General features: G+C 56.6%; 8 protein-coding genes across 8 annotated transcripts; 3 read left to right on the plus strand and 5 right to left on the minus strand.

Annotated features, from left to right (window-relative positions):
* Positions 1-85: 85 nt before the first annotated feature.
* Positions 86-663, plus strand: ACA1_174230 (Rab5interacting protein (Rab5ip); the record flags this gene model as incomplete). The annotated part of the gene is made up of 3 exons (XM_004356610.1): positions 86-193; positions 264-367; positions 429-663. 3 exons carry the CDS (start codon positions 86-88, stop codon positions 661-663), a joined length of 447 nt encoding a protein of 148 aa, XP_004356663.1.
* A 181-nt stretch (positions 664-844) lies between these two features.
* On the minus strand, positions 845-1,698 carry ACA1_174240 (the record flags this gene model as incomplete). Its single annotated transcript, XM_004356611.1, has 3 exons — positions 845-1,050; positions 1,129-1,365; positions 1,542-1,698. The coding sequence occupies 3 exons, from the start codon at positions 1,696-1,698 to the stop codon at positions 845-847; spliced, it is 600 nt and encodes a 199-aa protein (XP_004356664.1).
* A 519-nt stretch (positions 1,699-2,217) lies between these two features.
* ACA1_174250 (e3 ubiquitinprotein ligase rbra, putative) lies at positions 2,218-4,121 on the minus strand (the record flags this gene model as incomplete). The annotated part of the gene is made up of 3 exons (XM_004356612.1): positions 2,218-2,854; positions 2,945-3,471; positions 3,744-4,121. The coding sequence occupies 3 exons, from the start codon at positions 4,119-4,121 to the stop codon at positions 2,218-2,220; spliced, it is 1,542 nt and encodes a 513-aa protein (XP_004356665.1).
* Positions 4,122-4,585: 464 nt separating this feature from the next.
* On the minus strand, positions 4,586-6,312 carry ACA1_174260 (asparagine-tRNA ligase; the record flags this gene model as incomplete). Its single annotated transcript, XM_004356613.1, has 2 exons — positions 4,586-5,560; positions 5,806-6,312. The coding sequence occupies 2 exons, from the start codon at positions 6,310-6,312 to the stop codon at positions 4,586-4,588; spliced, it is 1,482 nt and encodes a 493-aa protein (XP_004356666.1).
* An 823-nt stretch (positions 6,313-7,135) lies between these two features.
* Positions 7,136-8,756, minus strand: ACA1_174270 (uncharacterized protein; the record flags this gene model as incomplete). The annotated part of the gene is given in 3 exon segments (XM_004356614.1): positions 7,136-7,169; positions 7,186-7,838; positions 7,989-8,756. 3 exon segments carry the CDS (start codon positions 8,754-8,756, stop codon positions 7,136-7,138), a joined length of 1,455 nt encoding a protein of 484 aa, XP_004356667.1.
* A 109-nt stretch (positions 8,757-8,865) lies between these two features.
* On the minus strand, positions 8,866-9,408 carry ACA1_174280 (uncharacterized protein; the record flags this gene model as incomplete). The annotated part of the gene is made up of 1 exon (XM_004356615.1): positions 8,866-9,408. The coding sequence occupies one exon, from the start codon at positions 9,406-9,408 to the stop codon at positions 8,866-8,868; it is 543 nt and encodes a 180-aa protein (XP_004356668.1).
* A 1,069-nt stretch (positions 9,409-10,477) lies between these two features.
* ACA1_174290 (uncharacterized protein) lies at positions 10,478-11,233 on the plus strand (the record flags this gene model as incomplete). Its single annotated transcript, XM_004356616.1, is given in 4 exon segments — positions 10,478-10,498; positions 10,548-10,898; positions 10,915-10,930; positions 11,031-11,233. The coding sequence occupies 4 exon segments, from the start codon at positions 10,478-10,480 to the stop codon at positions 11,231-11,233; spliced, it is 591 nt and encodes a 196-aa protein (XP_004356669.1).
* Positions 11,234-11,956: 723 nt separating this feature from the next.
* On the plus strand, positions 11,957-12,523 carry ACA1_174300 (uncharacterized protein; the record flags this gene model as incomplete). Its single annotated transcript, XM_004356617.1, has 3 exons — positions 11,957-12,149; positions 12,229-12,393; positions 12,453-12,523. 3 exons carry the CDS (start codon positions 11,957-11,959, stop codon positions 12,521-12,523), a joined length of 429 nt encoding a protein of 142 aa, XP_004356670.1.
* Positions 12,524-12,752: the final 229 nt, after the last annotated feature.

The raw sequence follows: 12,752 nt of genomic DNA on the forward strand, positions 1-12,752 counted from the left end.
GTGTACAAAAAAACAAAAAGGCCAAAAGAAAAAAATGATTTTCCTCATTCTTCTCTTTTCTTTTCTCGCGAGAGCAACATCGAAGATGGCGGACAGCAAGCGAGCCAAATCAAAGGCCGCCGCCACGGCAAGTGATGCCACCGGTGCCTCCAAGTGGCAAAAGGCCCTCGACCCGACCGCGGAGTGGGAAAAGGTGTGACCCGTGTTTCCGCCCTCCCTTTACCTGAGTTTGTGCTCACCGGGCTGTCTCGTCGTGGCTGCAGACGGAGCTGCACGAGGTGGTGTACTGGTTGCGACAAGTGCTGGGCGTGCTGTGTGGTGTGGTGTGGGGCGTCATCCCCCTGACGGGCTACGTGGGCAACCTTGCGTACGCCAACCGATCTTTCCTCCCTTCCCCTGGCGCCTGCTGAGTCACGCCGTTTGCGCAGGTTTTTGGGGCTGAGCGGTCTTGCTCTGTTCGTGTTCTTCGCCAAGTACCATCGCACGGTGGACCCCGAGTGGTACTGGCCCCTCACGCAGGAAGGCTACCTCAACTCCTACGCCATCTTCCTCGTACGTAGCCTTCCCTCGCGCCGCGTCATGACCTACACGGCTGGAACCAACGCCGCAACCAACCTACACCAGGTGACGTGGATCATCGCCTACAACGCCGTGCACTTCTGAGGACTGACCACGACGCACAAGGCAGAGCTCTGGTGCCGCGTCTACGTTCTTCAGCGGCACGAGAGAGAAGAATAAAACGAGGGCTTTGGTGCGTGTTGCTACAAGGGAAGTTTAATTTATTGTACGGGACAGGGCACGCAGCCCATCGCCAAGGGGGAGAGGAAAGGGCTCGCGTTGTTGTTTACTCCCAATCCTTCTTGATGGCGAAGGTGTACTCGTACTCGAGATGGCACTGGCCGTCGTCGTCGACGAACTTGTGCTTGCCCTTGTAGTTGCCCCTGGCGAGCATGCCACTGGGGGCCTCCTCCCAGCCGTGACGAGGGAACACGACGACGTGGGCCTCACCCTGCGGGGGGAACGAGCCCAACATCTCCTCCTCCTTGGCCACTATTGTAGAAGGGGGGGGGGGGCAATGATTAGAAAATACGCAATCAATGTGCTGTGGGAGGTTCTAGATTACAGTACCTCGTACGCCCTTTCTGAAGACCAAGTTGATGAACTTCAGACCGGCCACAATTTCGTGCTGGACCCTGAAGGCAACCTCGATTTTGTACTCGCACTTCTCCTTGAGCGTGAAGGGCTGGTCCTTCAGCTTCTGTTCCGATCCCCTCTCCGTGAAGTCGTACAGAATGTCGCCGTTGGGTCGTTCTTTACAGATGACCTTCATGCGCGTGATCACCACGCGGCGAGGATCATCCGAGGCTGCATGGATTAGATAAAGTCAGATTAGCACATAAACCAAGCAGCTCGCCCCGCAGAAGCAAAAGAACAATTCGACTCTACACCAGGCAGTGGCTACGAGGGATAGACACGAGGATCGAAGAGAGCAACCACTACAAACACACAAAAAACTGGTCACAGGGGCTGGTAGTTCGTACGAGCAACGGCGCCAGAGAGGGCAGCCTTGCCGAGGAGGGCCTCCTTGTACTTCCTCAGAGACTCGTCTTCGTTATCCATTTCGAGGATGGTGCCCATGTCGACCTTCTTGGAGATCTTGTAGCCGGGCGTCGTCTCTGGTCCCTCATCGTCAGACATGGTTGATGCTAGCGGTGGAAAAGCAAAAGTAGCTGGAGGCTGTGGTGGGAGAGAGAAATAGGGAGCCGTGAAGTCTTGGCTGGTTCTGGTCTTTTGGCTGTGCACCTGGCCACCAAAGGCGACACCGCAAAGTCTAAAGTCCGTAACGCCACGACTGGTCGCTGTGCCACCCAACCCCAAATCAGACGGTGCCGCCCATATTTCAGGGAAGACCAACCAATCCCCCATTTATCCTCCTTTGTTTTGGCGGTGCCTGGGTAACGCGCAAGCAACGAAGACGTGGTTCGGAGAACGCGGCGCGACTGCTCTTCGGCGCCGACGACGAAGAGCGAAAAGATAGAAAGACAGAGAGGAGTGGCGAAGAGTTCGCTGGTGGTTTTGTACAGGTCCGCCACACGGTTGGGAGTGGGGCGGCATACACGGGTGGGAGAGGGAAAGCGCGAGAGAAAGCGAAGAGGGCAAAGAAAGAAGAGGCGAGACGAGGGAGAAGAGGAGAGGGTGCACACACATCCCATTGGCTCAGTACTTCTCCTGGACGGTGAGGCCGCCCATGACGCCCTCGACAAAGTTCTGGAGGAACCTCTGGCAGACGCGGGTGTAGTTGGTGACCTCCTCCTTCCACTTGACGAAGGCCTGGTAGTCGGCGATCTTCTCGGTGGGGCGCTCGTAGAGCTCGGAGAGGTAGTTGGTGTGCTTCTCGAGGTCCTCCTGGAGGTAGACGTAGAGGTTCTTCTCGCTGACGCGCGACTTGTCCTGGTCGAGGTAGTAGCCGTACACGTAGGACCACTGGAGCACCCGTCGGTTGTTGATGAGCTGCTCGGTGGCCTCAAGGAGGAACTTGGTGTCGGCGGCGCGCACGTCGAACTTCTCCATGAGGGCAGTGCCCTTCTTGTCGGCGCCCTTGCGCTGCTCGTCGGCGATCTTCATCGCGTTCTTGTGGGACTCGTAGCGATGGAAGTAGAACATGTAGTGCTCCAGCTCGGTCTTGACGTTCTCGGCTCGCGAGTCCTCGTCCTTGGCGTTGGACTTGTCGTACTTGTTGCAGTTGTAGTACCCGCCCGTATGCGAGCCGTGGTCGCTCCACGGCCCTCGGCACAGCCAGCAGAACTCGAACCCGCACCCACCCGCGTTCTTGCGGCACGTCATGTGCATGCACCTGGTGCAGGGCACAGCAACATTGCACACGTCAGGGTATGCGGTGTTGTGTGTGGTGTGGTGTGTGTGTGTGTGTGTGTCAGGCACATACCCGCCGTTCTTCTCGATGGGCGAGCGGCACTGGGGGCACTTCTTGGTGTTGGCGATCATCCACGTCACGTTCTCCGACTCGTCGGCGGCCTTCTGCTGCCAGAGGTCGACGGTCTCGCAGTCGGCCGGCATGTGATCCCCGATCTCAAAGTCGCAGCACTTGAAGCAGAACCGGAAGCCGCAGCCGCAGGCCACGGCCTCCTGCCGGTTTTGCCGCTCGCACCGCACGCAGTTGGAGCAGTGCGGGGCCGGGCACCACTTGACCTTGGGGTTGTCGTCCACGAACGAGCGCAGCAGGTACTTGGAGTAGAGGGCGAACTCCTTGGCGTCGACGATCTTCTTCACGGCCTCCTCGTGCACCACACTGCCGCACTTGGGCGCCATACACTTGGTAGTGATGCACTCCGGCCCGTCCGCGATCTTGACCTCCAGGTAGTTCTTCCAGCACGTGCTGCAGTACCGATGTCCGCACGGCAGCGCGAACGAGTCCGAGTTCTTGTAGTCGTCCATGCACACCAGGCACTCGCTCTGTGTATGTGTGCGACGCCACACGTGAACACGAAGCTTCAAGTACACCACAGCTGCACTGCACACTCGACCATTCATGATCTAATCTGTTATCGATAATTTCGCCTTCTCTTTTTGACGCTGAATCACGACAGCACTAAATAAAATAAACAATAAATCCCAAAAAAAAAAGAGCACCGCAGCCAAGAAGCATCCTTCACACAATGAATCAAATTCAGAGAATACACATGTGTGATAGAGTTGCTTGGAAGAGGTTTGGGGGGGGGGCGTACAATAGCGTTGGGGCTCTCGATAGGCTTCTCGAGGTTGAGCGAGGGCACGCCGGCCTTCTTGCACACCCGCTCGGGGTCCTCGGTGTAGGCTTCTATGAGGCGCTCTCGATTCCAGTCGTAGCTTCGCAGCAGGCAAGCGGCGATGGCCCTATTGGGGATGCCCAGGAACTCCATCACGCCATCGATCAGCAGGCGCGACTCCTTCAACATGTCGTCTTCTGAGATGACTTCGAACGAGCGCTGCTTGGTGAGTGTCTCCTGCAGCGCTTGGTCGTCTACCGCCCCCAGATCATCCTCATCCACGTCCTCAGCGTCGTCGTCCTCGTCATCGACGTACTCCTCCTCTGAAAAATATTCCTCCTCAGACATGTCGGACATGCTACTTGATGATGATGTGGCAGAAAAAATCGAGGCTTCTTGTGGTGTGGCGTTCGCGCTGCGATCTGTCCGCTGCTGCTGTTGATGGTGGATCTGATGATGCGCAGGGTGTCGATGGGTTGCCGTGGGGCCTGAGAGATTGAATGAAAACTCACCTGGCGCCCATTTTTTTTCTGTGACTGGACGTGCCTGCCTTTTTCCCAGTTCCATTCTGGTGCTTTCCCCGAAATGAGCTTGTCAAATAAAAGCAGCCAAAATTCAGAACTCCCTCAGTTGGGACCGTCCACCTTGGTCAGAAAACCAACAAGAAGCAAAAACGCTTTCTTTTGTGTTGTGCGATGAACGAAGGAGTACAGATTAGGGTGGGGGCACAACACGTGGGACATGCAAAGCGTTGGCAAACCCGACACGTGCACACGACACACACACACGCTCGTTTTTGTTTTTGTGTTTGGCAGCAGAACTTAGAACTGGGCGTGCTTGGGGTAGCGAGGGAAGGGGATGGCGTCGCGGATGTTCTCGACGCCGGAGACGAAGAGGACGAGGCGCTCGAAGCCGAGGCCGAAGCCGGAGTGGGGCACGGAGCCGAAGCGGCGGGTGTCGAGGTAGGCCTTGTAGGGCTCCTCGGGGAGCTTGTGCTCGGCGAAGCGCTGGCGGAGCACGTCGAGCCTCTCCTCCCTCTGGGACCCGCCGATGAGCTCGCCGAGGGTGGGCATGAGCACGTCCATGGCGGCGACGGTCTTGCCGTCGTCGTTGAGGCGCATGTAGAAGGCCTTGAAGTCCTTGGGGTAGTCGGTGACGATGACGGGCGTGTTGTAGATCTTCTCGGTCAGGTAGCGCTCGTGCTCGGAGCTCATGTCGATGCCCCACTCGACCTTCTCCTCGAACTTGGCACCGCTCTTGAGCAGGGCCTCGATGGCCTCGGTGTAGGTGATGCGGGTGAAGGGTGTCGCCAGGACGTGCTCCAGGCGGGCCAGCAGGCTGCCGCCCTCGCCCTTGTAGACCGAGTCGAGGAACTTCATGTCGTCGGGGTAGGTGGTGAGCACGTGCTGGATGCAGTGCTTGACGTAGGCCTCGGCCAGGTCCATGTTGTCCACCAGATCGTAGAAGGCCATCTCCGGCTCGATCATCCAGAACTCGGCCAGGTGGCGCCGCGTGTTCGAGTTCTCCGCGCGGAACGTGGGGCCGAACGTGTAGATGTTGCCCAGCCCGCACGCGTAGTACTCGCCGTTGAGCTGGCCCGACACGGTCAGGTACGACGGCTTGCCGAAGAAGTCCTCCGCGTAGTTGATCTCGCCCGTCGGCGTGCGCGCCACCTCCTCCGGCTTCTTCACGTTGTTGAGCAGCGTCGTCACCTGGAACATCTCACCGGCGCCCTCGCAGTCCGAGCACGTGATCAGCGGCGTGTGCACGTTCAGGAAGCCCTTCGACTGGAAGAACTGGTGCGTCGCGAACGACAGACCGTTCCTCACACGCGCCACAGCGCTGAACTGGTGTGTGTGTGTGTGTATCAACACCAACAACAACACCAACAGCACCAACAACAACACAACGCACGCATTAGGTTGGGGCGCGAACAGAGGCGGGAAAACGAAACAACGATGCAGTGGACAATAAAATACAATATAATAAAAGAAAACATCTCCATAAATGGCTATGGTAAATAAATGCTGAGGGGGCATACGGTGTTGGTGCGAGCGCGGAGGTGGGCCTGTTCGCGGAGGAACTCGACGGAGTGTCCCTTGCCGGCCAGGGGGTAGGTCAGGGGGTCGCATCCGCCGACGAGGGCCACCTTGGAGGCGAGGAATTCGACGGTCTGGCCCTTGGCGGGGCTCTTGACGACCTTGCCAAAGATCCAGATGGAGGCGCCCGCGGAGCAGTCAGTGGCCTTGAGCTGGTCGAAGCCCTCCTTGTTGCTGTCGCACACGACCTGGAGGCCGGTGATGAGGGAGCCATCGTTGAGGTTGATGAAGGCCAGCTTGCCCTTGTTGCCGAATCGGACGGTCCTGATCCAGCCCGCAACGACGCCCTCCTGATCGACCAGGCCCACACCGCCATCCTCGCGGCCCAAGATGTCCCGCACGGTCCATCGCGAAGAGAACATGTGTCGGCCGGAGGGGGCAGCAACGACCGGCAGGGTAGCGGCGGCCACTGCAGTGGTTACCTCGGGGGTAGGGGTTGATGCTTCCATTGTGTGGAATGCGAAGATGCAGCGCAGGTGACGAGAGATGCGACAAGGCGAAGATTTTTGCAGGCTCTGATTTGGTGCCGTTCTATTTTGTCCGGTTATTTCCTGCTTTTTTCTCCGAAGCCAAACCACGAAGCCTTTGGCACAAACCGGACAACAAGGGGACAACACTGCCAGGGTGGTACCATGACTGCTTTCCCACCTTCCCACAGACGGGAAAAACCAACAAAAACCAGCACACTGGGTCCACCTAAGTCCACCTAAGGGGGCCATGTGGCTGTATTGAAAAAAGGTGGACAAATCCACATCCACAACTGTCCACCTTCTTTCTTGTGTCACACATCCACCTTCTTCTGTCTTCTTCCCTTGTGTCCCCTGTCATCCCCACCCACTGTCCATGGTCATTGGTCCTCACCACCAGTTGCCCTTGCCTATGGTCATGCTTGTTGCTGTTGGTCCTTGCCACCCTTGCTGGTGGTTGCACTCATTGGTAACCTGTTATAGTTGTGATTAATGCCATGGTGTGTCTTGTGGTTTGTCTTGGCTGTTGATCATGACCTCAACCTCTCAAACTGTCCTGCACAGTCTCCCTTTGGCCACACTCCAAAAGGACCTTCTCTCACCCATTTTTGGTTTAGGAGGATGTGGACTTGAAGAGCACAAAGCTCACACCCAGACAGTGACCAGTCCATCTGGTAAGTTGAAGGGACGCGGCGCTTGGCGGACGCGTCCTGATATCGAAATTACTTGGGATTCAAGGCTACAGGGATATGTAGCACGCATTAAAGTGACCAGGTCGTTCTTGCGAGATTGAGATCTACTGTCATCAATAGGTTGCACAAGGACGCGAGGCCACCAACCTGCTGCGTGCCGTACTGGTCGCTGCTTTCGGCATCGTCGTAGGGTTGACGCTCCCACTTCTTCCACTGGCCAAGCGACACCGGGAAGGCGCCCTCGTCGGCGTCCCATGTCGTCACGCGCATCACCGTCCACAAGAAATCCACCACGGCCTGCGCCAGCTTCTTGTTGTCATCGTCTCGGCGCAGCCCGGCATCGGCGATGGCGTCATCAGAGGCCGGCGGGGCAGATAGGCCGAGAAGGCGGCCGACGGCGGCCAGCGCGGCGGTGGCCACCACCTTCTTGCGAAGCTCGACGTTGGGGCTGCCCATGGTTCGATTCAGGTAGATGAGTAGGGCTGCATGCCCATCGGCTGCCGCCGGGTGGGTCTCGTCGCCCACGTCGTACCCGTTCTCTTCCTCGCTCAAGGTCACGGTGGCCGACTCGGCGAGCGCGGTGAGTCGCTGGTGGAGTTGATGGCCTGCTTGGTGGCCACCTACGACGCGCACCGTGATCATGGTCTGCTCGGAGGGCGCGTCGTAGGTGTCGACGGCCTTGGTGGAGACCGAGACCACCACCTGCTGCTGTCCGTTCTCTCCTTGGATTGACATCGGGTCGTCTGCCTGGAGGCCTCCGCCGCCGCTGGAGATCGGACACACCAGGTCGAGCCTGGCCGCGAAGAAGCCGCGGTTCTGGTGGGGGCTCATTTGAAACGAGTGCGCACGAAGCACGCGCAGGCGTGGCACCACCTGGGGGCGCGAGCTGGTTGGTGAGTGGCACTCAGACACGGGACAAAACAAAAAAAAAAGAAAAAAAAGAAAAAAAAGAGAAGCGCTTCGTACTTGGTTGTAGCCGGTCACGTCGCCACTTTCTGTGAGCGCAAACGGCGGCTGATCTGCCCACACGCCTCTGCGGGCGGCTCGGTCGGCCAGGTACTCCGCGGCGCGTGCGAGTCGCTGCTGTCCGACGAACCGCATCACCTGGCGCTCGATCAGCTGCCACGCCGACGCCTCCTGGCCAGGCGTATCGCCGGTCTGGTCGACGTGCTGTGCAACCAAGTGTGCGAACTTATCGACAAAGTCAGCCGTGTGCTGTCGCTCCTGACGCTTGGCGGCGGCAGTATGCCGGCACAACTGATTGGAGTGGCTGGCGATGCCGCCGTATCGTTCATCGCTGGGCACCTGGCACACGTCGGGCTGCCACACGAACCCCAGGCACGCCAGCAACGTGGTCAACACTTCGCTGGCCGTCCAGGTCGCACCGTCGTCGCTGCCGCTGCCGCTGTTGCCGTCCACCCCAGGTGCGTAGTTGGGCGAGCGGAGCCCCACGCTGTCCCACAGCTTGCGCAGGATGTCGAACCGGAACGACGGGTTGTTGATTTGGCCGTCGCATCTGTCGAAAGCGGCGAGGGTCGCCAGTATGGTCGAGCCACCATCGAGCACTGTGGTGTCGTTGTAGCGGCGGTACCCCCTGCCGCGGCCCGAGTTGGCCGGGGCGGGTTGCGGTAAAGGAATGGAGGCGAGAATGTCCTTCCACTTGGTCGACGACGTGGTGAGGTCGACGAAGAGCGCAAAGTCCCAGTCATCGTCGTGCCACTGAAGCAGATTCATCGCAATCTCGACACGCTCTGCATGATCACCAACACTTTGTTGTTGTTGTTGTTGTTGTTGTTGTTTACGTCTTCTTCACTTTTTGGCCCAGGGCAAGGGGAAAGGGATCTTACCGTGTGGCAGGTCGGGCAGGCCCAGCGAGAGGCACGATGTGATGCCTAGAGAGTAGGCCATGCCCAAGAAGTCGTCGCCTCGCCTCAGGTGGTGAATGGTCAGCAGCGGCGCCGCCGGCCCCATGCTTTCGCCGCCCGGGCCTTCGCCGGCGACCGCCCGAGGTGCGAGCAGTACGCTGCGCAAATCGTGGAGCTTGGCTGGCGCGAAGTCCCACTCGCGCCACACGTAGTCGAGCACCTCGCCGAGACGCGCCTGGTGGATGCGAGCGCCGGTCAGGCCCAGCGCCGCCTCGGCCATCATGCGCACGCGGTTCTTGGCCTGTGCGTCGCCGGCCGACGCCGAGAACAGGGGCACACCACCGCCGCCGCCGGCCGTCGTGGTTGTGTCCGACAAGAAGTGGTGGGCCAGGAATTGGTCGAGCGGCTCGGCGAGCGCGCACGCCTTCTTGAGGCGCCGGCCGCTGCGGGTGTTGAGCGCTTCGTCGACTGCAGCTTTGACGGAGCGGCAGGTGAGACGTAGCGCGGCCACGCTCGTCCATGGCTGCTTGGCGCCTCGCTCTTCCCTTTCTTGAAAGCTGTCGTGCGCGCCGCATAGGTCAGCACCTGATAGAGCAACATCATGATAGACAGCGTGGACAACACACGAAGGTCGTCGATGGTACGAACTAGGGGGCAAGGCCGTGCAGCTGCTGGCGCCGTGTAGTGGCTGAGTCGCAGTCGTCAGGCCAATCAAAGAGGGCTCGTTGGGCGCGCACACGGCACACCTCGGGCACCACTGCGGTATCCCACACAACAAATTACATAATTATTTTTGTACAAAAACAGAAGGGCACCGGTGCTGACAGTGGTCGACGATGCGGTGGAAAGGTAGCCCAGCAGTTGGTGGAGTACAACATAGGGCAGGCCGCTCAGCAGGTTCCACTCTCCTTCTTCCCCACCTCTCTCTTCATCCTCTTCTCCCAATCTCCGTCTCTTACTGTTTTTTATCGCCTCTGGCTTCACTTCTTGGCCCTGCCCAGCTTCTTCCTCTCTCACCCTCTTCATCAGCTTCAACAGTTTTTCTGTGTGGCTTCTGGTTGGCAATTTTTTAGAATTGGAAGTTTACCAGGAAAACCTGTTTTTTTGCGCTACAGGAGTGCGCCATGACTGGACGTGTGGATACTGCCTGAGGCGCTGGTTGAGAATGAGCATGTTCTTGGATCCCATCTCCACTGCCTGATTGCCAATGTCCTGATGGGCAATAATGATAGTGAATCCATATTGGTGCTAAAATGAAAAATGATGAAGGGTATGATGAAGGCCACCACCAACCTGAGCAACACTCTTCCTCCATGTGAACACAACTCTGTGATGTTAATTGAGCAATATGACTCACTATGTGGTCAATGTGATAAAAGTGGGGTTGGACCCTGGTCATTAATGGACCTCATTAGCTTGGACATCTCCTTTGGCTTGTAGCACTTGCAGATTGTGCTGTAGGGCTTCATGGGATGTGTACAGGAGACCATGAGCAGCTTGAGAGAGGGGTTGATCCATAGGTAGATGAGGCCAAGTGCCACATATGCATGTTCATCATAATTTTCCTGTTGTTGGAGTGCTGAAATGAAGATGGGTGAGATGCCAGAAGAGGTAAGTTGTCCATCTTGCTTGAACACAGTCTTTACTACTATCTGTACAGAAACTACAGGAGTTCATCAACCAGGTCTCATCAGTCAAGATCATGGGTTCCCATGGATCAACCCTTCAGATCAAGGACAATGAAAAGGTAATAATGAAGTACAAGCTCACTGAGAACTGTATGGCAGTGGTGGCCAAGGTGGCAGAGAGGAAGGTGACAGTTGCTGTGACAAAGGTGACCAAGATGAAGGAGAAGAAGGAAGCTGTCACAAACAGGAGCAGAGTGAAGAGGAAGAGGAAGGACAACATCAACAAGGAAATGGCCAGGCCCAGGAAGAAGCGTCTCAGTCCTACTTCAATGGTTATGTGCAAGGCAGCCAGGATGTTGGCAGGCATGTCAGTGGGCATGTCAGTGCCCATGTCAGCAGGCACTTCACCAGGCAGGTCAGTGGGCACTTCAGCAGGCACTTTGGTGTAAATTGTCCATTTACACTAACTCCACATTTCTTTTTAGAGGGCACACTTTGGGAGATTGGCTTCACAGCCCAAGACATGATGGCCAATCTCTTCAACATGAAGCTGTGGCAGAGCAATGAAGAAGGCCTGTGGGAGCTGCCACTGAACAATGCACTCTTTCAGCAGAAGGGTCTCTTGGACACTGTCATACTCCATCTTGCCACTAGCAATGCTGACTGGAGTGAGGATAGTGAATTGAGCAAGTCTCTCTTCATTGTGATTGACAGTTGATGGTACACCCATCTACATCAGACACAACTGATGCACAACACACAACACATGACACACCAACACACATACTTGTGCTTCCTGAGTTCATACTATGAAATTTCTTGCAATGGTGTGATAGCAACCAATAAAGTCCCCTTTTATTGAATACCCTGATCCCTTTCATCTTGTCTTTTTGGTGGGTCTTCCCTCCCCTCAAGATGCCAAGTTGGCCAGTGTGCACAACTCTTGCTGTTGTGTGGTTGTGGCCCACAAACTCAAGGCTGTTGGGCAGTGCCCATGGTTGGGTCTCACCTTTACATGACCAAGTGGGCACTTTCTGAGTTTGTGGGCTGTTCCATTTTTGCAGTGGGGCTTGATGGACTGCAGCAAGTGTGTGTACCTGAGGAGTTCACAGAGTTTGTAAAACACGTAGGAGTAGTGCAAAAAGTTCTTGCAGGAGCGCTTGATGCCTTAGGCAGACTGTTTCCTTGAAAAATCTGTTTCCCGTTCTTTTTGTTGGTTGTTTTGGTTCATCAACTAAGTGGAAGCCATCGGAAGAAGAAAGAGAAAGAGCTTTTATTTATCGGGGCTCAATTTCTGCTTTGTTTTCATGCGCACAACCAGCCAAGCAACATGACAAGTCGTGGATTGATGGAGCTGGTGGGGGTCGTGTTGGTTGTGCTGTACATGAGCAGCACAACACGGGCTGGCATGTACGACCTGAGTCGCCACTGGGCAAACCAGATGGTATGCGGAGGCAACGTCTACGACGCCTTGCTGGTGCAGCACGACCCCAACTGCTCCCCCATGGAATGCAACTGTTTCTACAAGCAGTGCATCGAGGCTGAGTGTGGCGTGTCCTTCAACCCCCGGTCTCTCGGTCCCGACGGCTCAACCACCGTCTTCCTGAGCCACTACGCCAACAGCAAGTGCGGGGGTACGGATATCCCTCTACTAATTAGAGACCTGCAAGGTTGTCCCTGAGTGAGCATGCACGAATTTTAATGGCTGTGCAGGCAACTTCACTCATGCGGAAGTGTACCACACGGAGCTCTGCCAGCATGATTTGGCACAGCTCCGCAGTTTCAAGTTTACCTGTGTGGGTGGGAAGGTCATGCAGACTGACTACTCTGACTACAACTGCATGGAACCCTTGAGCAACAAGACTGGTGTCGTCAGAGGTACGCCACTGATCCAGCTGGAAGATGGGAAGAATCTGAGCATCATGTGACGCAACCAGAATGCTATGCCGATGGTAAGGGCGGATCATTTGCCTACCGCTGCCTGGCAGGCTGGTCTGGGGCGCTGTAGATGATCAAGCAGTGAGGCCCAACGCTTCCAGAGAGATTCAATAACTTGTAAGCAGTTAGATTAATACACTGTATTCACAAGTTGAGCTCCAGCTTCAAGGGTTCAAACATCAAATACTGAGGCTGGCACAATGCTTTGGGGTTGGCGCCTAGATCTCACTTTTTCACCCACTTAATGGCCTGCTTCAACTTGATTGTCTGGTTTGTGCCCCTCTACAGCATGACTTGCT

This window comes from Acanthamoeba castellanii (genome assembly GCF_000313135.1).
Source record: "Acanthamoeba castellanii str. Neff unplaced genomic scaffold scf7180000084741, whole genome shotgun sequence".
Classification (NCBI taxonomy): domain Eukaryota; phylum Discosea; order Longamoebia; family Acanthamoebidae; genus Acanthamoeba; species Acanthamoeba castellanii.